Source organism: Camelina sativa, chromosome 8 (assembly GCF_030686135.1).
Source record: "Camelina sativa cultivar CO46 ecotype springtype chromosome 8, ASM3068613v1".
In the NCBI taxonomy this organism is placed as follows: domain Eukaryota; kingdom Viridiplantae; phylum Streptophyta; class Magnoliopsida; order Brassicales; family Brassicaceae; genus Camelina; species Camelina sativa.
This window is the reverse complement of record NC_141887.1, coordinates 26,862,095-26,880,866: the sequence shown is the minus strand read 5'-3', so window position 1 is coordinate 26,880,866 and position 18,772 is coordinate 26,862,095. Positions and strand designations below refer to the sequence as shown.

At 33.2% G+C, this 18,772-nt stretch overlaps 4 protein-coding genes, 1 long non-coding RNA gene and 1 other non-coding gene across 9 annotated transcripts; 4 read left to right on the top strand and 2 right to left on the bottom strand.

Annotated features, from left to right (window-relative positions):
* Positions 1-865: 865 nt before the first annotated feature.
* On the top strand, positions 866-2,159 carry LOC104708370 (ethylene-responsive transcription factor ERF115-like). Its single transcript, XM_010424927.3, has 2 exons — positions 866-1,262; positions 1,481-2,159. The coding sequence occupies exons 1-2, from the start codon at positions 1,010-1,012 to the stop codon at positions 2,017-2,019; spliced, it is 792 nt and encodes a 263-aa protein (XP_010423229.1). The 5' UTR covers positions 866-1,009; the 3' UTR covers positions 2,020-2,159.
* Positions 2,160-5,530: 3,371 nt separating this feature from the next.
* TRNAY-GUA (transfer RNA tyrosine (anticodon GUA)) lies at positions 5,531-5,616 on the bottom strand. Its single transcript is given in 2 exon segments — positions 5,531-5,566; positions 5,580-5,616. It is a non-coding gene; the product is annotated as a tRNA-Tyr (tRNA).
* Positions 5,617-5,788: 172 nt separating this feature from the next.
* LOC104708369 (calcium-dependent mitochondrial ATP-magnesium/phosphate carrier protein 3) lies at positions 5,789-8,263 on the top strand. 4 transcript variants are annotated; one of them, XM_010424923.3, is made up of 5 exons: positions 5,789-5,952; positions 6,032-6,582; positions 6,775-7,548; positions 7,636-7,726; positions 7,818-8,263. In XM_010424923.3, the coding sequence occupies exons 2-5, from the start codon at positions 6,180-6,182 to the stop codon at positions 7,993-7,995; spliced, it is 1,446 nt and encodes a 481-aa protein (XP_010423225.2). In that variant the 5' UTR covers positions 5,789-5,952; positions 6,032-6,179; the 3' UTR covers positions 7,996-8,263. The 4 variants fall into 4 exon arrangements, with proteins under 4 accessions (XP_010423225.2, XP_010423227.2, XP_010423226.2 ...); XM_010424924.3 differs by having other exon boundaries at positions 5,813-5,949; XM_087462676.1 differs by having other exon boundaries at positions 5,818-5,952; positions 7,636-7,712.
* Positions 8,264-9,473, bottom strand: LOC104708368 (uncharacterized). Its single transcript, XR_015564297.1, has 3 exons — positions 9,011-9,473; positions 8,548-8,632; positions 8,264-8,465 (listed from the first exon to the last, which is right to left on the bottom strand). It is a non-coding gene; the product is annotated as an uncharacterized LOC104708368 (long non-coding RNA).
* A 5,426-nt stretch (positions 9,474-14,899) lies between these two features.
* On the top strand, positions 14,900-15,916 carry LOC104708367 (uncharacterized). Its single transcript, XM_010424920.3, has 2 exons — positions 14,900-15,147; positions 15,242-15,916. The coding sequence occupies exons 1-2, from the start codon at positions 15,130-15,132 to the stop codon at positions 15,710-15,712; spliced, it is 489 nt and encodes a 162-aa protein (XP_010423222.1). The 5' UTR covers positions 14,900-15,129; the 3' UTR covers positions 15,713-15,916.
* A 201-nt stretch (positions 15,917-16,117) lies between these two features.
* LOC104708366 (calnexin homolog 2) lies at positions 16,118-18,669 on the top strand. The gene is made up of 6 exons (XM_010424918.2): positions 16,118-16,419; positions 16,523-16,592; positions 16,810-17,939; positions 18,019-18,090; positions 18,170-18,289; positions 18,386-18,669. The coding sequence occupies exons 1-6, from the start codon at positions 16,333-16,335 to the stop codon at positions 18,506-18,508; spliced, it is 1,602 nt and encodes a 533-aa protein (XP_010423220.2). The 5' UTR covers positions 16,118-16,332; the 3' UTR covers positions 18,509-18,669.
* Positions 18,670-18,772: the final 103 nt, after the last annotated feature.

Sequence of the window (18,772 nt, the reverse complement as noted above, 5' to 3'; positions counted from 1 at the left end):
AATATCCAAAATTCTAATCTTATTTTGCAAAAATTGTCTCAATTCATAATTTTTTAAAAATTAAACAATTAAGAATATACCTATAAATTAATAATTATTAATTTATACTATAAAATAATAATTATTAATTTATAGATAAATTAATATTACTATAAATTAATAAAATGTCTTGGTCCCAACATTATTAATTTATAGAAGTTTTACTGTATTTTCCTTTTTGTTAAAATATATCACAACTACACCATATAGAAAACAATTTAACTATTTTCTTAATTATTCCTTCTGCTTTTCAGAGAATGTCGGTTTATAGTAGTTATACACGAAGAATATGTATGTTTTGTTTTTTTGTATTTTAAATTAAACTCTCAAAAAGAATATAATTTGTTTGTTCTCTTCTTCGATTCCATGCATGTGTTGTTGAAAAGAAACAATTAAACAGAATATATATACATGCATGCTCCTTCTTTAAACTTTTTTTCTCCCTTTTTGTCATTTTTGATCTTTATATAGCGTTCATATTAATTTACATGCATTCTTCTGTTAGAGCCTTTCTGCTAATCTTTATTATTGATATACATTTCTTAACATCTTCAGATTCACACGTACGCATTTCTTTCAATAAGCGAATCATCGAAAAGCTTTTTCACGCGTTCTACAGTTTTATCGAGTACAGTGATATATAAATGCATGATTTTTAAGTTTCTTAAAAATTATAATAGCTAGAAATATATATATATATATATATATATATATAAGAATATGCAAAACTTCAGCTTGACGTTAAATTTTTGTTGTTTGTCTTATGTTCACACAGACGAAAAATGCTATAAAACCTTCAGAAATTGCTCACCCCAAAACCCTAATTATATATTCCCTCTTTCATTTTCCTTCTTTGTCTTCTTTGTTTCTCATGTTCATCAGCGCATCCTCAGTTGAAAATCTGTAACCCTAAAATCTATAGACAAATTCTAAATCACATGCAAAAGGGGGTTTAAAGGATTTTTACAAGATGGCGAATTCAAGAAATTATGGAAAGAGACCCTTTCGAGCCGCTGAATCGGATGAAAAGAAAGAAGGCGACGATGATGAAAACATATTCCCTTTCTTCTCGGCCCGATCCCAGTACGACATGCGTGCCATGGTTTCAGCCTTGACTCAAGTCATTGGAAACCAAAGCAGCTCTCATGATAATAATCAACATCAACCTGTTCTTTATAATCAACAAGATCCTAACCAACAGGTTCCTCCCACTCAAGATCAAGGTAGATCTATAATTACATATATATATATATATATGCATATTATGGCATAAACTTGGATTAGTTAGCATATTTATGTGGTGATATGTACATAGAAAATGATAATAGTAGTTCTTTTTGTCTAGTTTTATGTACATATGATAAATCAATCAAATATACACACACACACACACACATATATCCAACACATATGAATGCTTTCACTTGTTGATTATTTGAAGGACCCTTGAAGAAGAGGCACTATAGAGGGGTAAGACAACGACCATGGGGAAAGTGGGCAGCTGAAATTCGGGACCCGCAAAAGGCAGCACGTGTGTGGCTCGGGACATTTGAGACTGCGGAAGCTGCAGCTTTAGCTTATGATGAAGCAGCTCTTAAGTTCAAAGGAAGCAAGGCAAAACTCAATTTCCCCGAGAGGGCTCAACTAGCAAGTAACAATAGTACTCTTACCGGTCCACCAAACTATTACTCCTCTAATAATCAAATTTACTACTCAAATCCACAGACTAATCCGCAAACCTTACCATATTATAACCAATACTACTATAACCAATATCTTCATCAAGGGGGAAATAGTAGTACCGATGCACTAAGCTATAGCTTGGCCGGTGGGGAAACTGGAGGCTCAATGTATAATCATCCGACCCTATCAACTACAACTTCTTCATCGTCTGGTGGATCTTCGAGGCAAAAAGAAGAACAAGATTACGCCAGATATTTGCATTTTGGGGGTTCTTCACCTCCTAATTCGGGTTTTTGAGATCCTTAATAAATTGGTAATAAGGGATGTTGGGTCACTTGTTATGAGGGGATCATATGTTTTTTGAGTGTTTTGTATTTTCTTTCAGTACGTATGTTTGTTTGTGATCACTTTGATTTTTTTATCTTCTTTCAAGAGTTTATAGGGTTCTTCGTTAACAACCCTTGCATTTGGATTTGTTAATTTTTTTTTTTTTGGGTAACTCGTTTTGTATTAAAGAAGAAATTAATTATATACAAAAATGTTACACTTAAAAATTTGGAATGTCGTCAAAAATGTTTGCAACACTTAAAAGTATATATTAACCAACCTATTCATTTATCATCAGTTTGGTTTTGATTTGAAAATTGAGAAGAAGAATAAAAACACAATTTAACGAAAGATGAAGATTAATCATAGATCAAATTTACACAAACACAAAATTCCTTTCTATTTTAATTGGAAAGTTTTGACCTCTGTTTTGTGGGCTCTCTTGAGTCAATTTGAATTCAGAGAATTGCTACGCACGTATGATCGTTTATGGTCAGGTTAATTATAAGAAATTACTATTATTGTTCGAAAACAACGAAGACTATATATAGTATAATGTCGTATTCGAATCACGCTTGTTGACAATATATATTAAAAAGAATTATGAAAAGTAATTTCCATTATACTCGTATCAGGGTTTCGAAAGTAGTTTGGTTTATCTGTATAATGAGACTTTTACTAGCCTTTTTTGGTTCTTATTAAAATAAAATAAAAAGATTGATACTGGCTTTGGAAGTTATAACAAGTATGAAAACTTGACCAAAACAGATTCCCCAAGCGTTTGTTCAAATCCTTGACTTTTGTCAATCCAAAGAGATTGACTTCTTTTGACCTATGTTTTTATTTTGATTTTATTTCATCAAGTTTTTCCAAGCATGTGTAATACACTTAAGGCATGATATATACGTATATATTATTATTACAAGTTGTGTACAACTAATAGACAATGATGTAGGAAATGTGGACGCATATTCATTAATATAAACACATGATATACTAACTAATTTTATTTAAAAAATCACATATTAGTGGTTTATGTCCGTGTGTCATAATTCTGGTGTAAATTTATAAACCGTATATAAATAAAACAAAAACTAAATGGAGGGCATTAACAAATTGAGTTAGATTCAATGAACATTAAAATGCAGTTTTTTTTTTTTAAAAATCATTTCGTTTTGAAATTGAGAGACTCGTTTTTCTTATCTTCATCATATCAATTGAAATGATGGTTACTATGATAATGAGTTTTCGTTATTATTAAATACTTTCCGACCAACGCGTTACCTCCTCTTTCACTTGTCTTGTTTTTTTTTTTCTTTTCTTTTCTTTTCTTTTAAGTTGTTTCTTCAACATGTGTTATATTATTAGCGTAAATGGTTAGTTAGTGCTAAAAACTGATCGGTCGGTATGTAAATCTCGGCCGCCGACAAATATTTGTACTTCAACTTCAAGACATTCGTACGTGTAACTTCAAACAAAGCAATCTTTGTACTCTCTCTACTGGAATCAAATATTAACACGCTCGATTGAGGCGCGTGTATGACACCTCTGTGATGCTACTACATAAGTTTATTACGATCAAAAGTTCAAAAATCAAAAACCATTTTTTGTTAGTCCTGATTGTCTATATCTGAAATATTTTTGTAGTGAAGATTAATTACCTAAGACATAAAAGGTTAGGGGAGGTATTGGTTTAGGATTTAGAAAGAATTTTAATGACTTTATGTTTTTACTAATTGTTAGAATCATAGAAAATTGAAAGTTAAGGATTCTAAGAGATTGTTTAGGAAATTTTTTAAAATCTTGATGATTTGTTTTTCCTAATCTTGTAAAATCTTTCTATTTGATGAAAGAGTTTTCATGACTTTTGTTATGAAGGAAATGATATAAAATCCTAAACCAATAACATAAAATTTGAATTCATTAACAATCCAAAATTCTTTTGTTTTACTTGAATAACATAAAACTTTTAATGACTTTATAAAACTCTTAATCCAATAACACTAGATTTATCAAGATTTTAGATAACTTTTTACAAATTCACAACCAATAACACCAAAGTTTTAAAGAGTTTTTAAAAGTCTTGATTGAATAACTACATATTTTACCTAACTTTTAAAGTCATTAAAATTCTTTCTGAATTCTAAACCAATACCTCCCCTTAGTAAATTAATATGGAAAGCTATTGGTTTAGAAACCTATTAATCATCAGTCGATCGAATAGACGATAATTAGCCTTAATATGTTAAAGGATCAACTAATTGATTAGCTAGGAATATGAACTCTGGATCTCCTGTTTTTATATGGGCGGTTTAAATAAAGTAATATTTGTCGGGAAAACAAGTGACCAGTATACAATTTTCAAACGAAGTGTAAACTAGCCAGACAAAAAGTTCCGATATGTTACAACAAACGAGTTATCCTAAGTTCCTAACTATTTTTTTAAGAAAGTTTGTTTTCTGAATAATTTAAGTCAGTCGGATTATTATTATGTTATACTATGTTTTAAACAATTGGGATTATGTTAAAAACTATAACATTTTTTGTTTCTGTGTAGAAAGTGCATCTTCTTTTAACGTGTTACATTATACCAAAATACTCAAACATTAACATGTTACATTATTTTTAAATAGTACTCAAAGACTCAAAGTCTTCGATATATGAATAAACGACCGTTGCTTACAAGTTACAAAACAATACAAATTAAACACAAATACAACCATGATCCCGACAGACAGAATATAAAGAAAAGAAAAAGAAAAAAACGTTGACAATAACGGAAATTGGGGATGGCCGCACGCACGCCGGCCTCACCGCCCTTTCAACCTTTGCGGCCTTCTAAGCTCTCGCAAATCTCAACCACTGCCTTTTTTGTCAATTTCAAACTTATCGGCCCAAAGACGTATGAATACTTGCATGCATACATACATATACACAACAAAATAAAATACACGTATGTGTGTATTGTAACTATATATATGGTTCTTGTTTCGTTCGTTCAGAGATGTTCAAATTGCATCTATCGGCAACGCAGGCCAATACCACAAATAATCAGGCCCATCTGACAATTAACACAAACCGTTAGTTTCTAAGTTGATTTGCTAAATTACAAAAGATACGAAAATAGCCAAAATACTTGAGAAACTATACAGTGGCAAAATTATAGATTAATTTTTTTTGTGTTGGAAATATTTGTTGAGGGAGGAGACAGTTCTGTTCCAAAATTGGCTGAGCTGGGATTAGTAGTGAAGGAAAACATGTAGAATCAGTTCTTTTGTGTGCTTTGTCTGTGAAATGGAAGAAGGAGAATATTTTGAGCTTTTGTAGAATCAGAATCTTCTTTTGCGGTTGATGAAGCTAAGAGATTCTTTTAATATTTCACTGTCCAAAAATAGCTGCACGATTAATAGAGATTACAAAAGAATTGTAAATAATGGCACAAAAGCGTTTTTTTAAATATATTAAAAAAAACAAAAAAAAATCCGACCTGCCGGAATCGAACCAGCGACCTAAAGATTTGCTGTCACAGACTACAGTCTTCCGCTCTACCAACTGAGCTAAGGTCGGTTACCGATTATCTCACACTTAAGTTTTAATTTATTCGTATTAAAAAAAATTTGATTTGACCTAATTCGGTTTAGATCAAAAACGGGGATACGCACGCGGTATAATCAATTTTGACCGGCTCCATTCGCACGTGCCGTGTAAAAGAATAGCACGTGGAACATATAGAGAGAGAGAGAGAGAGATTGGGATATTTTTTATGTTAGCGTCACTTGCGGTTGACAGATGACCGCCGGATTTTGCTTCACCGGCCACCGTTTGTTATTACCCAGACAGAACAAAGAAGACTCACATTAACTCCTTTTTTGTTGTCTCTGTCTCTATCTCCCAAGTGAAGTAGTAAATTTCCAAACTTTTTAGAAATTTGTTTTGAAAGACTCATTCGCTGCTGTTTCAAAGTCTTCTTCTTCTTTCTCAGAACCCAGGACTCACTCCTCCTCCGCGAGATGATCAACGATCCGTAGAATCATTCAAACCTCCCCTATGTGTGTGAATGCGAAGAAAGCATTATAATTTTTGTTGTTTGTATCGATTTGATTCGATCGGTGAATCAGAAGCAGCCAGCAATGGAGACGGCGAAATCGAAGCTCAAGAACCGAAGCACGATGAAGAAACCTGTATCCGTGACGATGGAGCATGTTCTATTGGCGTTACGTGAGACCATGGAAGAGAGAGAGATCAGGGTTCGTAGTTTGTTTGATTTCTTCGACAATTCGAATTTAGGGTTCTTAGATTACGCCCAGATCGAAAAGGGTCTCGCTTCGCTTCAGATTCCTCCCGAGTACAAGTACGCTAGGGATTTGTTTAGAGTCTGCGACGCTAATAGAGATGGGCGTGTTGATTACCACGAGTTTCGTCGTTACATTGATGCTAAGGAGCTTGAGCTCTACAGGATTTTTCAGGCTATTGATGTTGAGCACAATGGCTGCATTTTGCCTGAGGAGCTTTGGGAAGCTCTTGTTAAGGCTGGTATGTACTGTTCCATTTTCTACTGTTTTCTCACTTAAAAATTTCCAACCTTTATGGGAATTCTGGAGTTTATGGCACTGTGTTTGATGTTATAATTGATCGGTTCTTTACAGTGTTTATTTATGTATTCCCATTTGATTGTTGAGTATCACCAACCCTACCTATATAAGCCCCACAGTTATGTTCTTGTAGGTATTGAGATCGATGATGAGGAACTCGCTCGTTTTGTCGAGCATGTTGATAAGGACAACAATGGAACTATAACATTCGAAGAGTGGAGAGATTTTCTTTTGTTATACCCTCATGAAGCCACCATTGAGAACATATATCAACACTGGGAAAGGGTGTGCTTGATAGATATTGGGGAGCAGGCTGTTATACCAGATGGTATAAGCAAACATGTCAAAAGAAGCAGATTACTTCTCGCTGGTGGACTAGCCGGAGCTGTTTCTAGAACTGCAACTGCACCTCTTGATCGCCTGAAAGTTGTTTTGCAAGTTCAAAGAGCACATGCAGGGGTCCTCCCAACCATTAAGAAGATATGGAGAGAAGATAATTTGAGGGGTTTCTTCAGAGGTAATGGGTTAAATGTCATGAAGGTTGCTCCTGAAAGCGCCATTAAGTTCTGTGCGTACGAAATGCTAAAACCCATGATTGGGGGAGAGGACGGTGATATTGGTACAAGCGGGAGGCTTTTGGCAGGTGGAATGGCTGGTGCGATTGCTCAAACCGCTATTTACCCTATGGATCTCGTAAAGACTCGGTTACAGACTTGTGTCAGTGAAGGTGGAAAAGCACCAAAGTTGTGGAAGCTCACACAGGATATATGGGTTCGAGAGGGACCTCGGGCATTCTACAAGGGTCTCTTTCCTTCTCTTCTTGGGATTATTCCTTATGCAGGAATTGACCTAGCTGCATATGAAACGCTAAAAGACTTGTCTAGGACATATATTCTTCATGACACTGGTCAGAGCATTGGCGCCGTAGATCCTTAAGTTTCCTTCGTGTATGATTTGTTCTGTGATATACTGAAAACAGCGTAAAATTTTGTAGAGCCAGGTCCACTGATACAGCTGAGCTGTGGAATGACATCAGGAGCTCTTGGAGCATCATGTGTTTACCCGTTACAGGTAGTAAGAACAAGGTAAAACGCCAAAAAGAATCCCGAAATCATGTAACAATCTTTATGTCTCCTCTGTGTTTGTGAAAACAAGTTTGATCCTTTTTCATGTCAGAATGCAAGCGGATAGTTCAGAGACGACAATGAAGCAAGAGTTTATGAAAACGATGAGAGGCGAAGGTCTGAGAGGTTTCTACAGAGGAATCTTACCCAATCTTCTCAAAGTGGTTCCAGCAGCAAGCATTACGTACATTGTTTATGAAGCTATGAAGAAAAATATGGCTCTTGATTAGCTCAATACGGTCGTGAAATTTTTCTCCGGGTTAGTTTATTCTTTTTTTTTTGTTCCCAAGGGGTCACTCACTCTCTAGGTTTATTATGTGAGATAACAAAAACAAGACGAGAGATTCTATCATGTCTGCTCGTTGATGTGTTCAAGATGAACTCACATCTCCAAAACGGATTTTGAATGGTTATATAAGTAATGAACTCACATCTCCCTCATTAATATTAACTAATTACACATTTGACTAATAATAAGAGAGACGAGTATTGTTTAAATAGTTGGTAAAGTATAGTTTTTATTTATATAAATTATATAAGTTGACTTTGTAATACAAAAATATTTAGATAATGGTTCACTTCATTTGAAGAGTTGTAAAGTGGTTGGTTGGGGTTTCGTTAGCATGTATTGTCGGGTGGTACTTCTGATCAAGGATCCGGTCACATAATGATCAATTTTTGAGCTGTACTCAGAAAATCGCTGCAACAAAACATAGAGTCAAGGCTCATGAAACTGGGATTATATATAAAAAAAAGAAAGATAAAATTGAGATGGATCATACTGCCAAGGGATGTCTCCGACCGTCTTCCAATCCTCATCGTTGTCTATATACGTCAACGTATAGTGATCACTAGATACATAGCCATCTGTTGGAATCAAAGAAAAGTCCTACTTAGAAAAATTAAATCATGTATGTGGTTTGTACATAGTACATTTAATAAGTTTGTAGAACTGATCAAAGCAATACACCACTAAAACAATCATTAGACTACAAATCAACACACTAACACAAATCATTAGACTACGAAACAACACACTAACACAAATCATTAGACTACATACTTTCTTTTACTTGTGTATTTCTATATCTTTGCAAAGTTTCTTATTTATTTATTTTGAATATGCATATGAACTAAGTACTTGTTTTTTCTTGTATAATTTTGATGATAGCTTTCGAGAAACAAAACGTAAGATGATATATTTTATTTTTCTTCGACTAAAAACATTTTTTTTTAGTTACTTACACTTAATTGTTGCTCCTCCAAACATATCAGACAGAGCATTTACGAGACCCTCATAGTTCCTGTACGTGAAGAGATCGACTTCCCCTACGACTTTTTTTTTATAATGTATTTTGAGGACATTGCGAGATTCAGAAGATGAAGATGCCATTGATTCAGACCTTTCAGGAGAGCTCATTGATTGAGACCTTTCAGAAGAGCTCACCGATTGAGATCTTTCAGAAGAGCTCACCGATTGAGACCTTTACCTTAAAACCATATGTGATTCAAGTATTTATATTCTGACTGTTCGTTCGAATTGGTAAATTATCTATGTATTTTGTATTAATTTCAAATAATTATGTATAGTTATGTTTTTATTCAACAATCTGCATCATATTATAAAAATAGATGAAAACAATCTAAAAACAAAGTTATATATTAAAACATAAATCTAAGAAGAAAACTCAATTAGAAAGACAAGACTGCATTTTCTTAATTAAAAATGTATTTTTATATTAATCATTGTCATTTAATAGGTTTTCTTTAATATTTTTGAAGTGGATAATCTCAATGTCCATAACTGAGAATTAAGAGAGTTTTAGATTGTAGCTTTTGAAGATAATTTTTTAGTTAAATAAAGTAAAATGTCTATATATAGAAAATAATGAATACACTCAGATTCATAAATTAAAACTGTATTACTAATTTTGATGGGTAAGAAAACATTATCTCTAGTTTTCATTAAATATATAATGATTAACTAATCATGAGTAAAGTTTTGCTTAGAACAAAAAAAAAGTATTGCTATGGTTTTATTTTAATCACTGTCATTTTAATAGGTTTTCTTTAATATTTTTGAAGTGTATAAACTCAATTAATGTCCATAACTGAGAATTTAGAGAGTTTTAGATTGTAGCTTTTGAATAATTTTTTTAGTTGAATAAATTTTTTAGTTAAATAAACTAAAATGTCTATAGAAAATAATGAGTAAACTCAGATTCATAATATAATTAAATAAAAACAGTATCTCTAATTTTGATGGGAAAAAAAACATTATCTATAGTTTTCATTAAATATGTAATGATTAACTAATCATGAGTAAAGTTTTGCTATGAAAAAAAAGTATTGCTATGGTTTTATAATATATTAATCATTTTCATTTAATAGGTTTTCTTTAATATTTTTTGAAGTGTATAATCTCAATGTCCATAACTGAGAATTTAGAGAGTTTTAGATTGTAACTTTTGAAGAAATTTTTTTGTTAAATAAACTAAAATGTCTGTAGAAAATAATGAATAAACTCAGATTCATAAAATAATTAAATAAAAAAAGTATCTCTAATTTTGATGGGGAAAAAAACATTATCTCTAGTTTTCATTAAGTATATAATGATTAACTAATCATGAGTAAAGGTTTGCTATGAAAAAAAAAGTATTGCTATGGTTTACAAAAAAAAAAAAATGTTTATTAAGATTTTATCTATTTAACGTTTTCATGAATCTAAAATATGGTGGTGGATTTAAAATAGTTGATTGTATTTAGACTATTTAAAATAAGCTTAGGTTAACTTTTGAAATAAGCTTTTAATATAAGCTCAAGTTAACTTTTGAAAATCAACTTATACAGTCTGTCTTCATTTGTAAAATTCATGCTTGTTGATTTAGTTATAGTGTTCTCCGGTGAATTACATATATCCTGAATAGCTATATATATATATATATTAATTCATTATATTTACCTAAAAATTTGAATATACTTTTAATGATGGTTAACTTTTACAGTTTGATGACATATATATGAGCAATAGAATTAAATTATTTTCATTGACTTAAAACAATATATTTATTTAACATATTCGTTATATTTTCGCCATCAGTTTATATATCTCAATTATTGGTCTTTTGTATCATTTACATTTTTTTATTTCGACTAGAAAATATGCATGATGATGACAACAATGTTATACTTAAACACTTGTTTATTTAAAAAAAAAAGCTATTTAAACTTTAGCATATGTTTATTTTCAAAAAAAAATCAGCGGTTTCATTTTCCATTTTCATTATATTTTTTTCGGAATAGTTAAGATGTTACGGATTCATTGTTTACACTATCATGACTTGGAAGTTGGAACTAAAACGAAAGAGAAACAATTAATTGGTAAGAAAGTGTTGACTGTGAAATGGGAGTCATTGGCAACAACTTCTTTCGTTCATGGAGGTTCGGCTGAGGGCAGATTCAGGTGGGTTTGGTCACAAAATCATTAAATTTTATATTAAATGAAATTAAAAAAATACGTAATGAGCTATAGAATACAATTAATAGTTGTAAAATCAAATTGACTCTTTAGTTTTACATAGAACCGTCTCAAACTCTTTCACATCCCGTTAATAAAGTTAGCAACGGTACTACTATACTTGGTGAATCGCAACTTGGAACTTAATATATATAAAGATAGGTTTTCAAAGGACACAACAAGAACAATCGTAGAACTACTTAAAAACAATCGGATTACGTACTTCTCGTCAGAGAATATCACCACCGGAAAAATAAGGAAGAAAACAGAAATAAATTTTAAAGATACGAAGAAGAAAGGCGTAGCCTTCCCTTTGCCTCTGATGACTTGCCGTTTGTATCCTCTCCTTCAGAGAAAGATAACGGAACCGAGCTAATTAATTAACCATAGCTCAAAAGCTTCTTAACGCAGCCGTCGTCTTGTTCCGTTTCATCCTCCATATCTTTTTATTTTTTCCCGTTCTCCTGCTTGCTTAGATTATAATTTTAACAAAGGAGACAGTTGAACCGTTATAGTGTTTCTTTAAGTCTTTCTACATCTTCACCCCATTTATAATGGCTTCATCTGGTCCCATATCTAAAACCATATTATTATTGTTTTTGTTTAAACATGAATATTTATGTCTTTGCTCATCAGTTTTATTTCAACCCATGGAATCTTTTTGAAAGTTATATATACCTAACGTCGGTAAAATTTTTAATATACATTTAAATAACGTGCATGCTCTACTTTCTAAAAGATAATCCATTTGCGTTATTGCTTTTATAATAATTGAAAATAAAAAATTTAAAGCCTTCATTCTGTCCGAAACAATGAGTTCAAATGGTTTGAAGAAATAACATTAATTATGAAATTTAAATCGATCTTTTTTATATCTGTTTTTCAAAAACAGATACTGTTGAATTTTCTCATATCCTTTACCCAACCCGATCCTAACGGTATCCGGAAAAAAATAGTTGACCCTTTAAATACCCGAACCTTTACTCTTACCCGGAAAAATGAATATCCAATAAAAAAAATTGTCAATAATCGCAATAATAATTTCATATTCCAAAATCTGAAAAAGGAAAAATTCATAAATGTATGCAACATATAGGTCCAAAAATTAGAAAATTACAAACTTAAAAATTAAAAATAAAATATTAATTCAATTGGGCGTCGAGTTGGACTAAGTTGAACTTAGGCTTTAACTTTAACTCTATAATATATTTATAAATTAATAATAAATAATAATAATACAAAATATTAAAAAGTATTTACGGGTCGGGTAACAAAACGGGTATAGGGACGGATATTGAAAACTAAACTAATACTCTATACTCGTCCTTTATTCATGGGTAATATAATTATAATATCCTTTATTCGACCCTAAATTTACGGATATCCTTTTTTGGGACGGGTACGAACCGAGTAACGAGTCGAATACGGGTAATAAGTATTAGTGTCCAAGCTGATGTTTTTGTACTTTAATACTTATTATGAACAGAGAGTGGCCATTTTAGATTAGAGAGTAGATCACTGATCTCATAATTAATCGATTTTACGGAAGAAAAAAAAGTACTACAAAGATTTAATATCAATAATATATATTGTATAATCAACATAATTATCAATCAAAGATAACAAAAAAATAATTATGAAACTTGAGATATGTTTTAAACACTTCTTTTCTTAATGCGAACGTACAACACTTTTTTTTTTTTAGCAAAAAATAATATTGCTGTTTTCGTATCTCGTAGAATAGCTGAATTGCTAAATTAAACTACGATATTCCTGCTTTGCTTTCAATTATTGATATAATATAGACAGTTGTCGAATCACTCTAGTATACTGCAAATCAACGATTTCAACTATATAGTGATGAGGCTAGCTGAATTATAATATATATTCAGAAAGAAAAAAAAATGAAGAAGGAAAACATGACAAGTATAATAATTCTATTGTTTTTCTTCTTTCCGTCGGCATAGCTTTTGTTTTGGGGGATTTTGCTATATTTATCCTTCCACTTGTTTATTATATTATTTCAACTTCGTAGCGTAAGTATTGTTTTCGGAGCTTAATTAATCTTTTTTTTTTCTTGATTTACTAGTAGTAGGACTAAAATTCCAAATAACCAAAATTTACAAGTTTTACTCGTAAGAATGATCAAGTAGCAAAATCTTGAATTAAGTAGATGTTAATCTTGCGTCATGTCAAACAAAAAAAAATCAGTAATTTATTTATTTGTTAAAAAAAAAGAGGAAGCCTCAGGCATCGATCGAACTTCGAACCCATCTTCTTTGGGTAATATGATAATACACGTACTTAACATCTACAAGTATGTTTTTTAAATTTCCTCTACTTCGAACCCATCTTCTGTGGGTAATATGATAATACACGTACTTAACATCTACGACTACAAGTATGTTTTTTTAATTTCCTCTATTATTGCATCAGTTCGTCCTATATTCTTTTTTTTTTTTTAAATGTCCTCATGACAATTAAAAATACAGGAATTGTAGTTATATTATATACCAATGTCATCATCTCCACTAGAAATAACATATACATATTCTAAGAGCTGATCTGGTTTAGTGGTCATACGAGGACCACTTATGACTTACCTCATCGGCTTAAACCACTAATATTGAGTTTGTATCAGTTTGACAAAAAAAAAAAACTTAAATTATTTTCAGAAAAACAGCAAAAAATTAAAAGAAACATATGTGGCATTAATAATTACCATTTCATTTTCAACAAATTAACTACGATTTTTTTTTTTTATGTTTTTGTTTCTGAATGTTTAAGACCTTAATTATATCTAAAATACAGTATATGATTAAGAATGTAAAGCAGATCGAGATGAATGTGAATATGATTATAAATGGTATACATTAAATTAATGTGTAGGCCTTTCTTTATATAGGATTGTAAAGCTTCTTTACACCGTTTTATTTATAACAAAAATAGCAATGGACAATAATTAACGTCGAATAAGCACTAATTCCATTAAAGTGGGAGCTAGTAAGCACCAAGCACTAGTTCAACTCGTATCAATTTATTATATTTAAATCAATAGACAAAACTTGTTTGAATTCCTTATTGAGAAAGATTTGTCCACTTTAGTTAAGTCTTATCCCAAATAGCTTTACTTTTACTTTTCTTTAGAATTATGAACAGTTCACTATATATCTAGATATAGGACACTAAGAAAATTTTAAATTTTTTAATAACTCCATGATAGTATCAATTATTTAAATATTTTCATATAAATACACACACTTCATAGAATAATGGGTAATGGCTACAATAAACATTACGTTAAAAGTTTATGAAATTTATTATACGTACCTAAACATATATATTTGCAGTTTGCTTCTTAGTGTGTGTATCCTGTGAACCAAATCTGAATGACCACGTAATGAGGTGGACTATCTAGAACTTTACTAGTGTAAAGACGATAAGAATTTTAACAAAAAAAATAAAATAAAAAAGACGATAAGAATTAGGTCTGAGTCATTAAAATTAATAATAGATTTATATCTCATGTACTTCTTTATGTTTTCAATTTGCCAGAAGTACCAATGAAAATAAAATACATATATATTACTGCAGTGAAATCCCAATAATAGGAATCTGATGTGACGTGGATCTTCAAGACACTTCCACGAATTGAACTGCATGTTCTTAACTGCTTACACGTATAACTTCTACATCTCTCTTCTCAGCTCCAGATGTCTCCATCTTCCTTTTTATATCCACAATCTAAAACACTCCCAAGTATCATCACTCCATAACTAATAAAAATCACAAGATCTCTCGCTTTTGTTTTCAGCAAAGTTTTACTAATCACTCTTCAAGACCAGCTATGGCCGTTCGATCAACAGTAAGCTAACCTAATAACTAATACATACATCGTTGTTTCTCTATGATTCATTTGCTCCTCTCGGTTTGACTTTTAATCTTTCTAATGTTTGAAGGGTCACTTGAAAAACATGGTGCAAAGGTTAAGAACTTACACCGCTCCTACAATACCAAGATCCAAAGCGTATTCTACTGCAGCGACTGAGTACGGTGGTCAGAGAACCTCCACGACGACGGCGGCTACAAAAGCTGACTTCACACCTGTTTACGTCTCCATAGGATTGATCTCATTGTCAGTAACGTTCGGTGTTTACACTGCGTATCTTCATCTACACGAAAACCCTGGGGTGCGTGTCAACAAGAAGACAAGAGAGACTGTCCCCGAGATTGAGGATCCCGATCGAGTTCTAGACGAAGCGGACCGGTTCGCTAACAGGTCGTGGTTTAGGAAAATAGCTCACGTTCAAGAGTCTGACAAGCAGGATGTGATTTCCGACCCAATCAGGAAGGACCAGTTCGCTCACAAACCTCGTGCCTTGACGCTAAAGGATGTCGGAGTTGATCCTAAGATGCATGCGGCTCACTAATTAAGCTTCCATTTAATTATATGTGTTATTGTAGTTCCATGTTTTTCTCTTACAATAAAATAAGGGGGTCGAATGGGATTAAGCTGGTTCAATCCTGTAGTGAGACAACTTCAGTGTTTTTTTGTTGTTGTTTTCGAACAGTATTTTGTAAAATATGCCTAATCGAATAACTCTTGGGTTTTGATGAATATATTTGGTTTAATCGTGTGTTTGTGTTTTTTTTTTTATCTAGGATTGGAGACTCAATTTGAATTTTAGTTATTCGAAAATTATAAACCGATTGGAGTGAATCAATCTATATTTGGGCCCAGGCCCAATACTATGGTCAAGACCGCCATAAAACTGGCACGTATGTTGCTCCTAGTTCTTGGATGACGTGTCGATATATGATAGGTTAATGTCACGTGGCGAGTGATAGGTTAATGTCACGTGGCGAGTGATAGGTTAATGTCACGTGGAAGAAGACTCGTAGGTCTAAAATCTGAATACGAAGAAAGAAGACTCGAAAAGAGTATATATATAATAAATATACGACGACACGAGAAGCTAGGGGAGAAATCTTGAAGCTTCGTTATCTTTTTGACTTCAATTGTTGATTCTCTTGGAGGGACTCAGCGAGGATGAGAGAACGGGTTTCTACATTCGTTTCGCTGCTTCTTGTAGCTTTGTTTTCGTTTTCGAGTCTTTGCTACTGTGACGACCAGACGGTAATTTATTTAACTAATCTTTTGTGTTTCGTTGCAAAAAGTTTCTGTTTTTAGATTTGTTCACTGTAACTATGTTAACCCTGGTGTTGTGCTTTTTGTTCAGGTCCTGTATGAGTCGTTCGACGAGTCTTTTGATGGTCGTTGGATCGTTTCGGAGAAACCTGAATACCAAGGTAAATAAAAGCTTCGAGTGCTCTCTCCTTAGTTGATTTTTGTTTGTTTGTAGTTTTGGTTTTCTACCTTTAGAATCATAAGGTAGAATTAGTTGTGACTTCATTGATTTCCAGATTTAGGAAAAGGTTTTTGGCAATAGACTTGGTGAATCTGGCAATTTTCTTGTTTAAAGCGTTTAAAAGATTGTTTTTTTCTGGTTTTGTTTGAACTCTTCAGGTGTGTGGAAGCACGAGAAGAGTGAAGGGCATGATGATTATGGACTTCTAGTGAGCGAGAAAGCTAAAAAGTATGGAATTGTGAAGGAGCTTGATGAGCCACTAAACCTTAAAGACGGAACTGTTGTTCTGCAATACGAGGCTCGTTTCCAAGAAGGGCTTGAGTGTGGTGGTGCTTACCTAAAGTACCTTCGTCCTCAAGAAGCTGGATGGGTTCCTCAAGGGTTTGATAATGATTCTCCTTACTCTGTCATGTTTGGACCTGACAAGTGTGGTGCTACCAACAAGGTGCATTTCATCTTGAAGCATAAGAATCCTAAGAGTGGCGAGTTTGTTGAGCACCATCTCAAGTTCCCTCCTTCTGTTCCGTTTGACAAGCTTTCTCATGTCTACACTGCTATCTTGAAACCTGATAATGAGGTGACGATTTTGGTTGATGGTGAGGAGAAGAAGAAGGGTAACTTGCTGTCTGGTGAAGACTTTGAGCCTCCTTTGATCCCTTCCAAGACTATCCCTGATCCGGATGACAAGAAGCCAGAAGACTGGGATGAGAGAGCCAAGATTCCTGATCCTACTGCTGTGAAGCCTGATGACTGGGATGAGGATGCACCCATGGAGATTGAAGATGAGGAAGCTGAGAAACCCCAAGGATGGTTGGATGATGAGCCTGAAGAGGTCAACGACCCTGAGGCAAGCAAGCCTGAAGATTGGGATGATGAGGAAGATGGTGAGTGGGAAGCTCCCAAGGTTTCTAACCCCAAGTGTGAGACAGCACCTGGATGTGGCGAATGGAAGAGACCGATGAAGAGGAACCCTGCTTACAAGGGCAAGTGGAGCTCACCTCTCATAGATAACCCAGCTTACAAGGGAATCTGGAAACCCAGAGACATACCAAACCCTGACTACTTTGAGCTTGATAGGCCTAACTTCGAACCTATTGCAGCCATTGGTATTGAGATTTGGACAATGCAAGATGGTATCATATTTGACAACATATTGATAGCTAAAGAGGAAAAGGTTGCGGAGACATACAGACAAACCACATGGAAGCCCAAATCTGATGTTGAGAAAGAGAAACAAAAGGCAGAGGATGAAGCTGCTGGTGACGCAGATGGTCTCAAGAGCTACCAGGTAAAATTGATTTTCACCACAAGATATGAAAAAGTTACACATGTCCCTTTTACTTATATATGTCTGTGCATTGCTGCAGAAGAAGGTGTTCGACCTCTTGTACAAGGTTGCAGACATTTCTTTCCTGAGTGCATACAAGTCAAAGATCATGGTAAGTTGTCATTTCTAGACTTCAGAACATAGTGTATGTAGAAGGAAGATTTACTTAGAATCTGCAATTTCGTTTGTAGGAACTCATTGAGAAAGCTGAAACACAGCCAAACTTAACCATCGGTATGATAATTTCTATCGTGGTTGTCGTCCTCTCCTTCCTCTCCCTCTTCTTCAAGCTAATATTTGGTGGTGCAAAGGTAAAAAACATGTCAATATTAATTTGGGTGTAATTCTATTGGCTTGTCTTGGTTGTAACTTGTAACGAAATTTGGGTACTGTATTGTTATGTGTAGGTTAATGTGGAAAAGAAGAAACCTGAAACAGCAACAGAGGCCTCATCGAGCGAGTCAAAGACAGAGGAAAAGGAAGAAAGGGCGGCTGTGCCACGTAAGAGGCCGACAAGGCGTGATAGTTAGAGAAAGATTTTGATTTTTGGTGTTCTTTGTTTGGTTCGTTTAACACCTTATGTAGACAGTAGAAAGACAAGATTGTAACATGCTTATTTTTTATTTTTGTATGGTTTTTAGTTTCTCACTTGAATCTTAATGTGGGTTGAAATATGATAACAGACCGACAATGTCACCTGGCCATGTTAACAACTCGAAGTTTGCACTTAAGCATAGAATTTAACCTATGCAACTATGCAACTCACCTGTCATTTAAAATAAAATCTCATATGT

Bases quoted from the DNA above. Each gene is read 5' to 3' on its own strand.
- LOC104708366 (XM_010424918.2), top strand. From the start codon at position 16,333: ATGAGAGAACGGGTTTCTACATTCGTTTCGCTGCTTCTTGTAGCTTTG. The intron at 16,420-16,522 runs GTAATTTATTTA...CTTTTTGTTCAG, and splicing joins GCTACTGTGACGACCAGACG to GTCCTGTATGAGTCGTTCGA. The intron at 16,593-16,809 runs GTAAATAAAAGC...TGAACTCTTCAG, and splicing joins GGAGAAACCTGAATACCAAG to GTGTGTGGAAGCACGAGAAG.
- LOC104708369 (XM_010424923.3), top strand. From the start codon at position 6,180: ATGGAGACGGCGAAATCGAAGCTCAAGAACCGAAGCACGATGAAGAAA. The intron at 6,583-6,774 runs GTATGTACTGTT...ATGTTCTTGTAG, and splicing joins GGAAGCTCTTGTTAAGGCTG to GTATTGAGATCGATGATGAG. The intron at 7,727-7,817 runs GTAAAACGCCAA...TTTTCATGTCAG, and splicing joins TTACAGGTAGTAAGAACAAG to AATGCAAGCGGATAGTTCAG.
- LOC104708370 (XM_010424927.3), top strand. From the start codon at position 1,010: ATGGCGAATTCAAGAAATTATGGAAAGAGACCCTTTCGAGCCGCTGAA. The intron at 1,263-1,480 runs GTAGATCTATAA...GATTATTTGAAG, and splicing joins TCCTCCCACTCAAGATCAAG to GACCCTTGAAGAAGAGGCAC.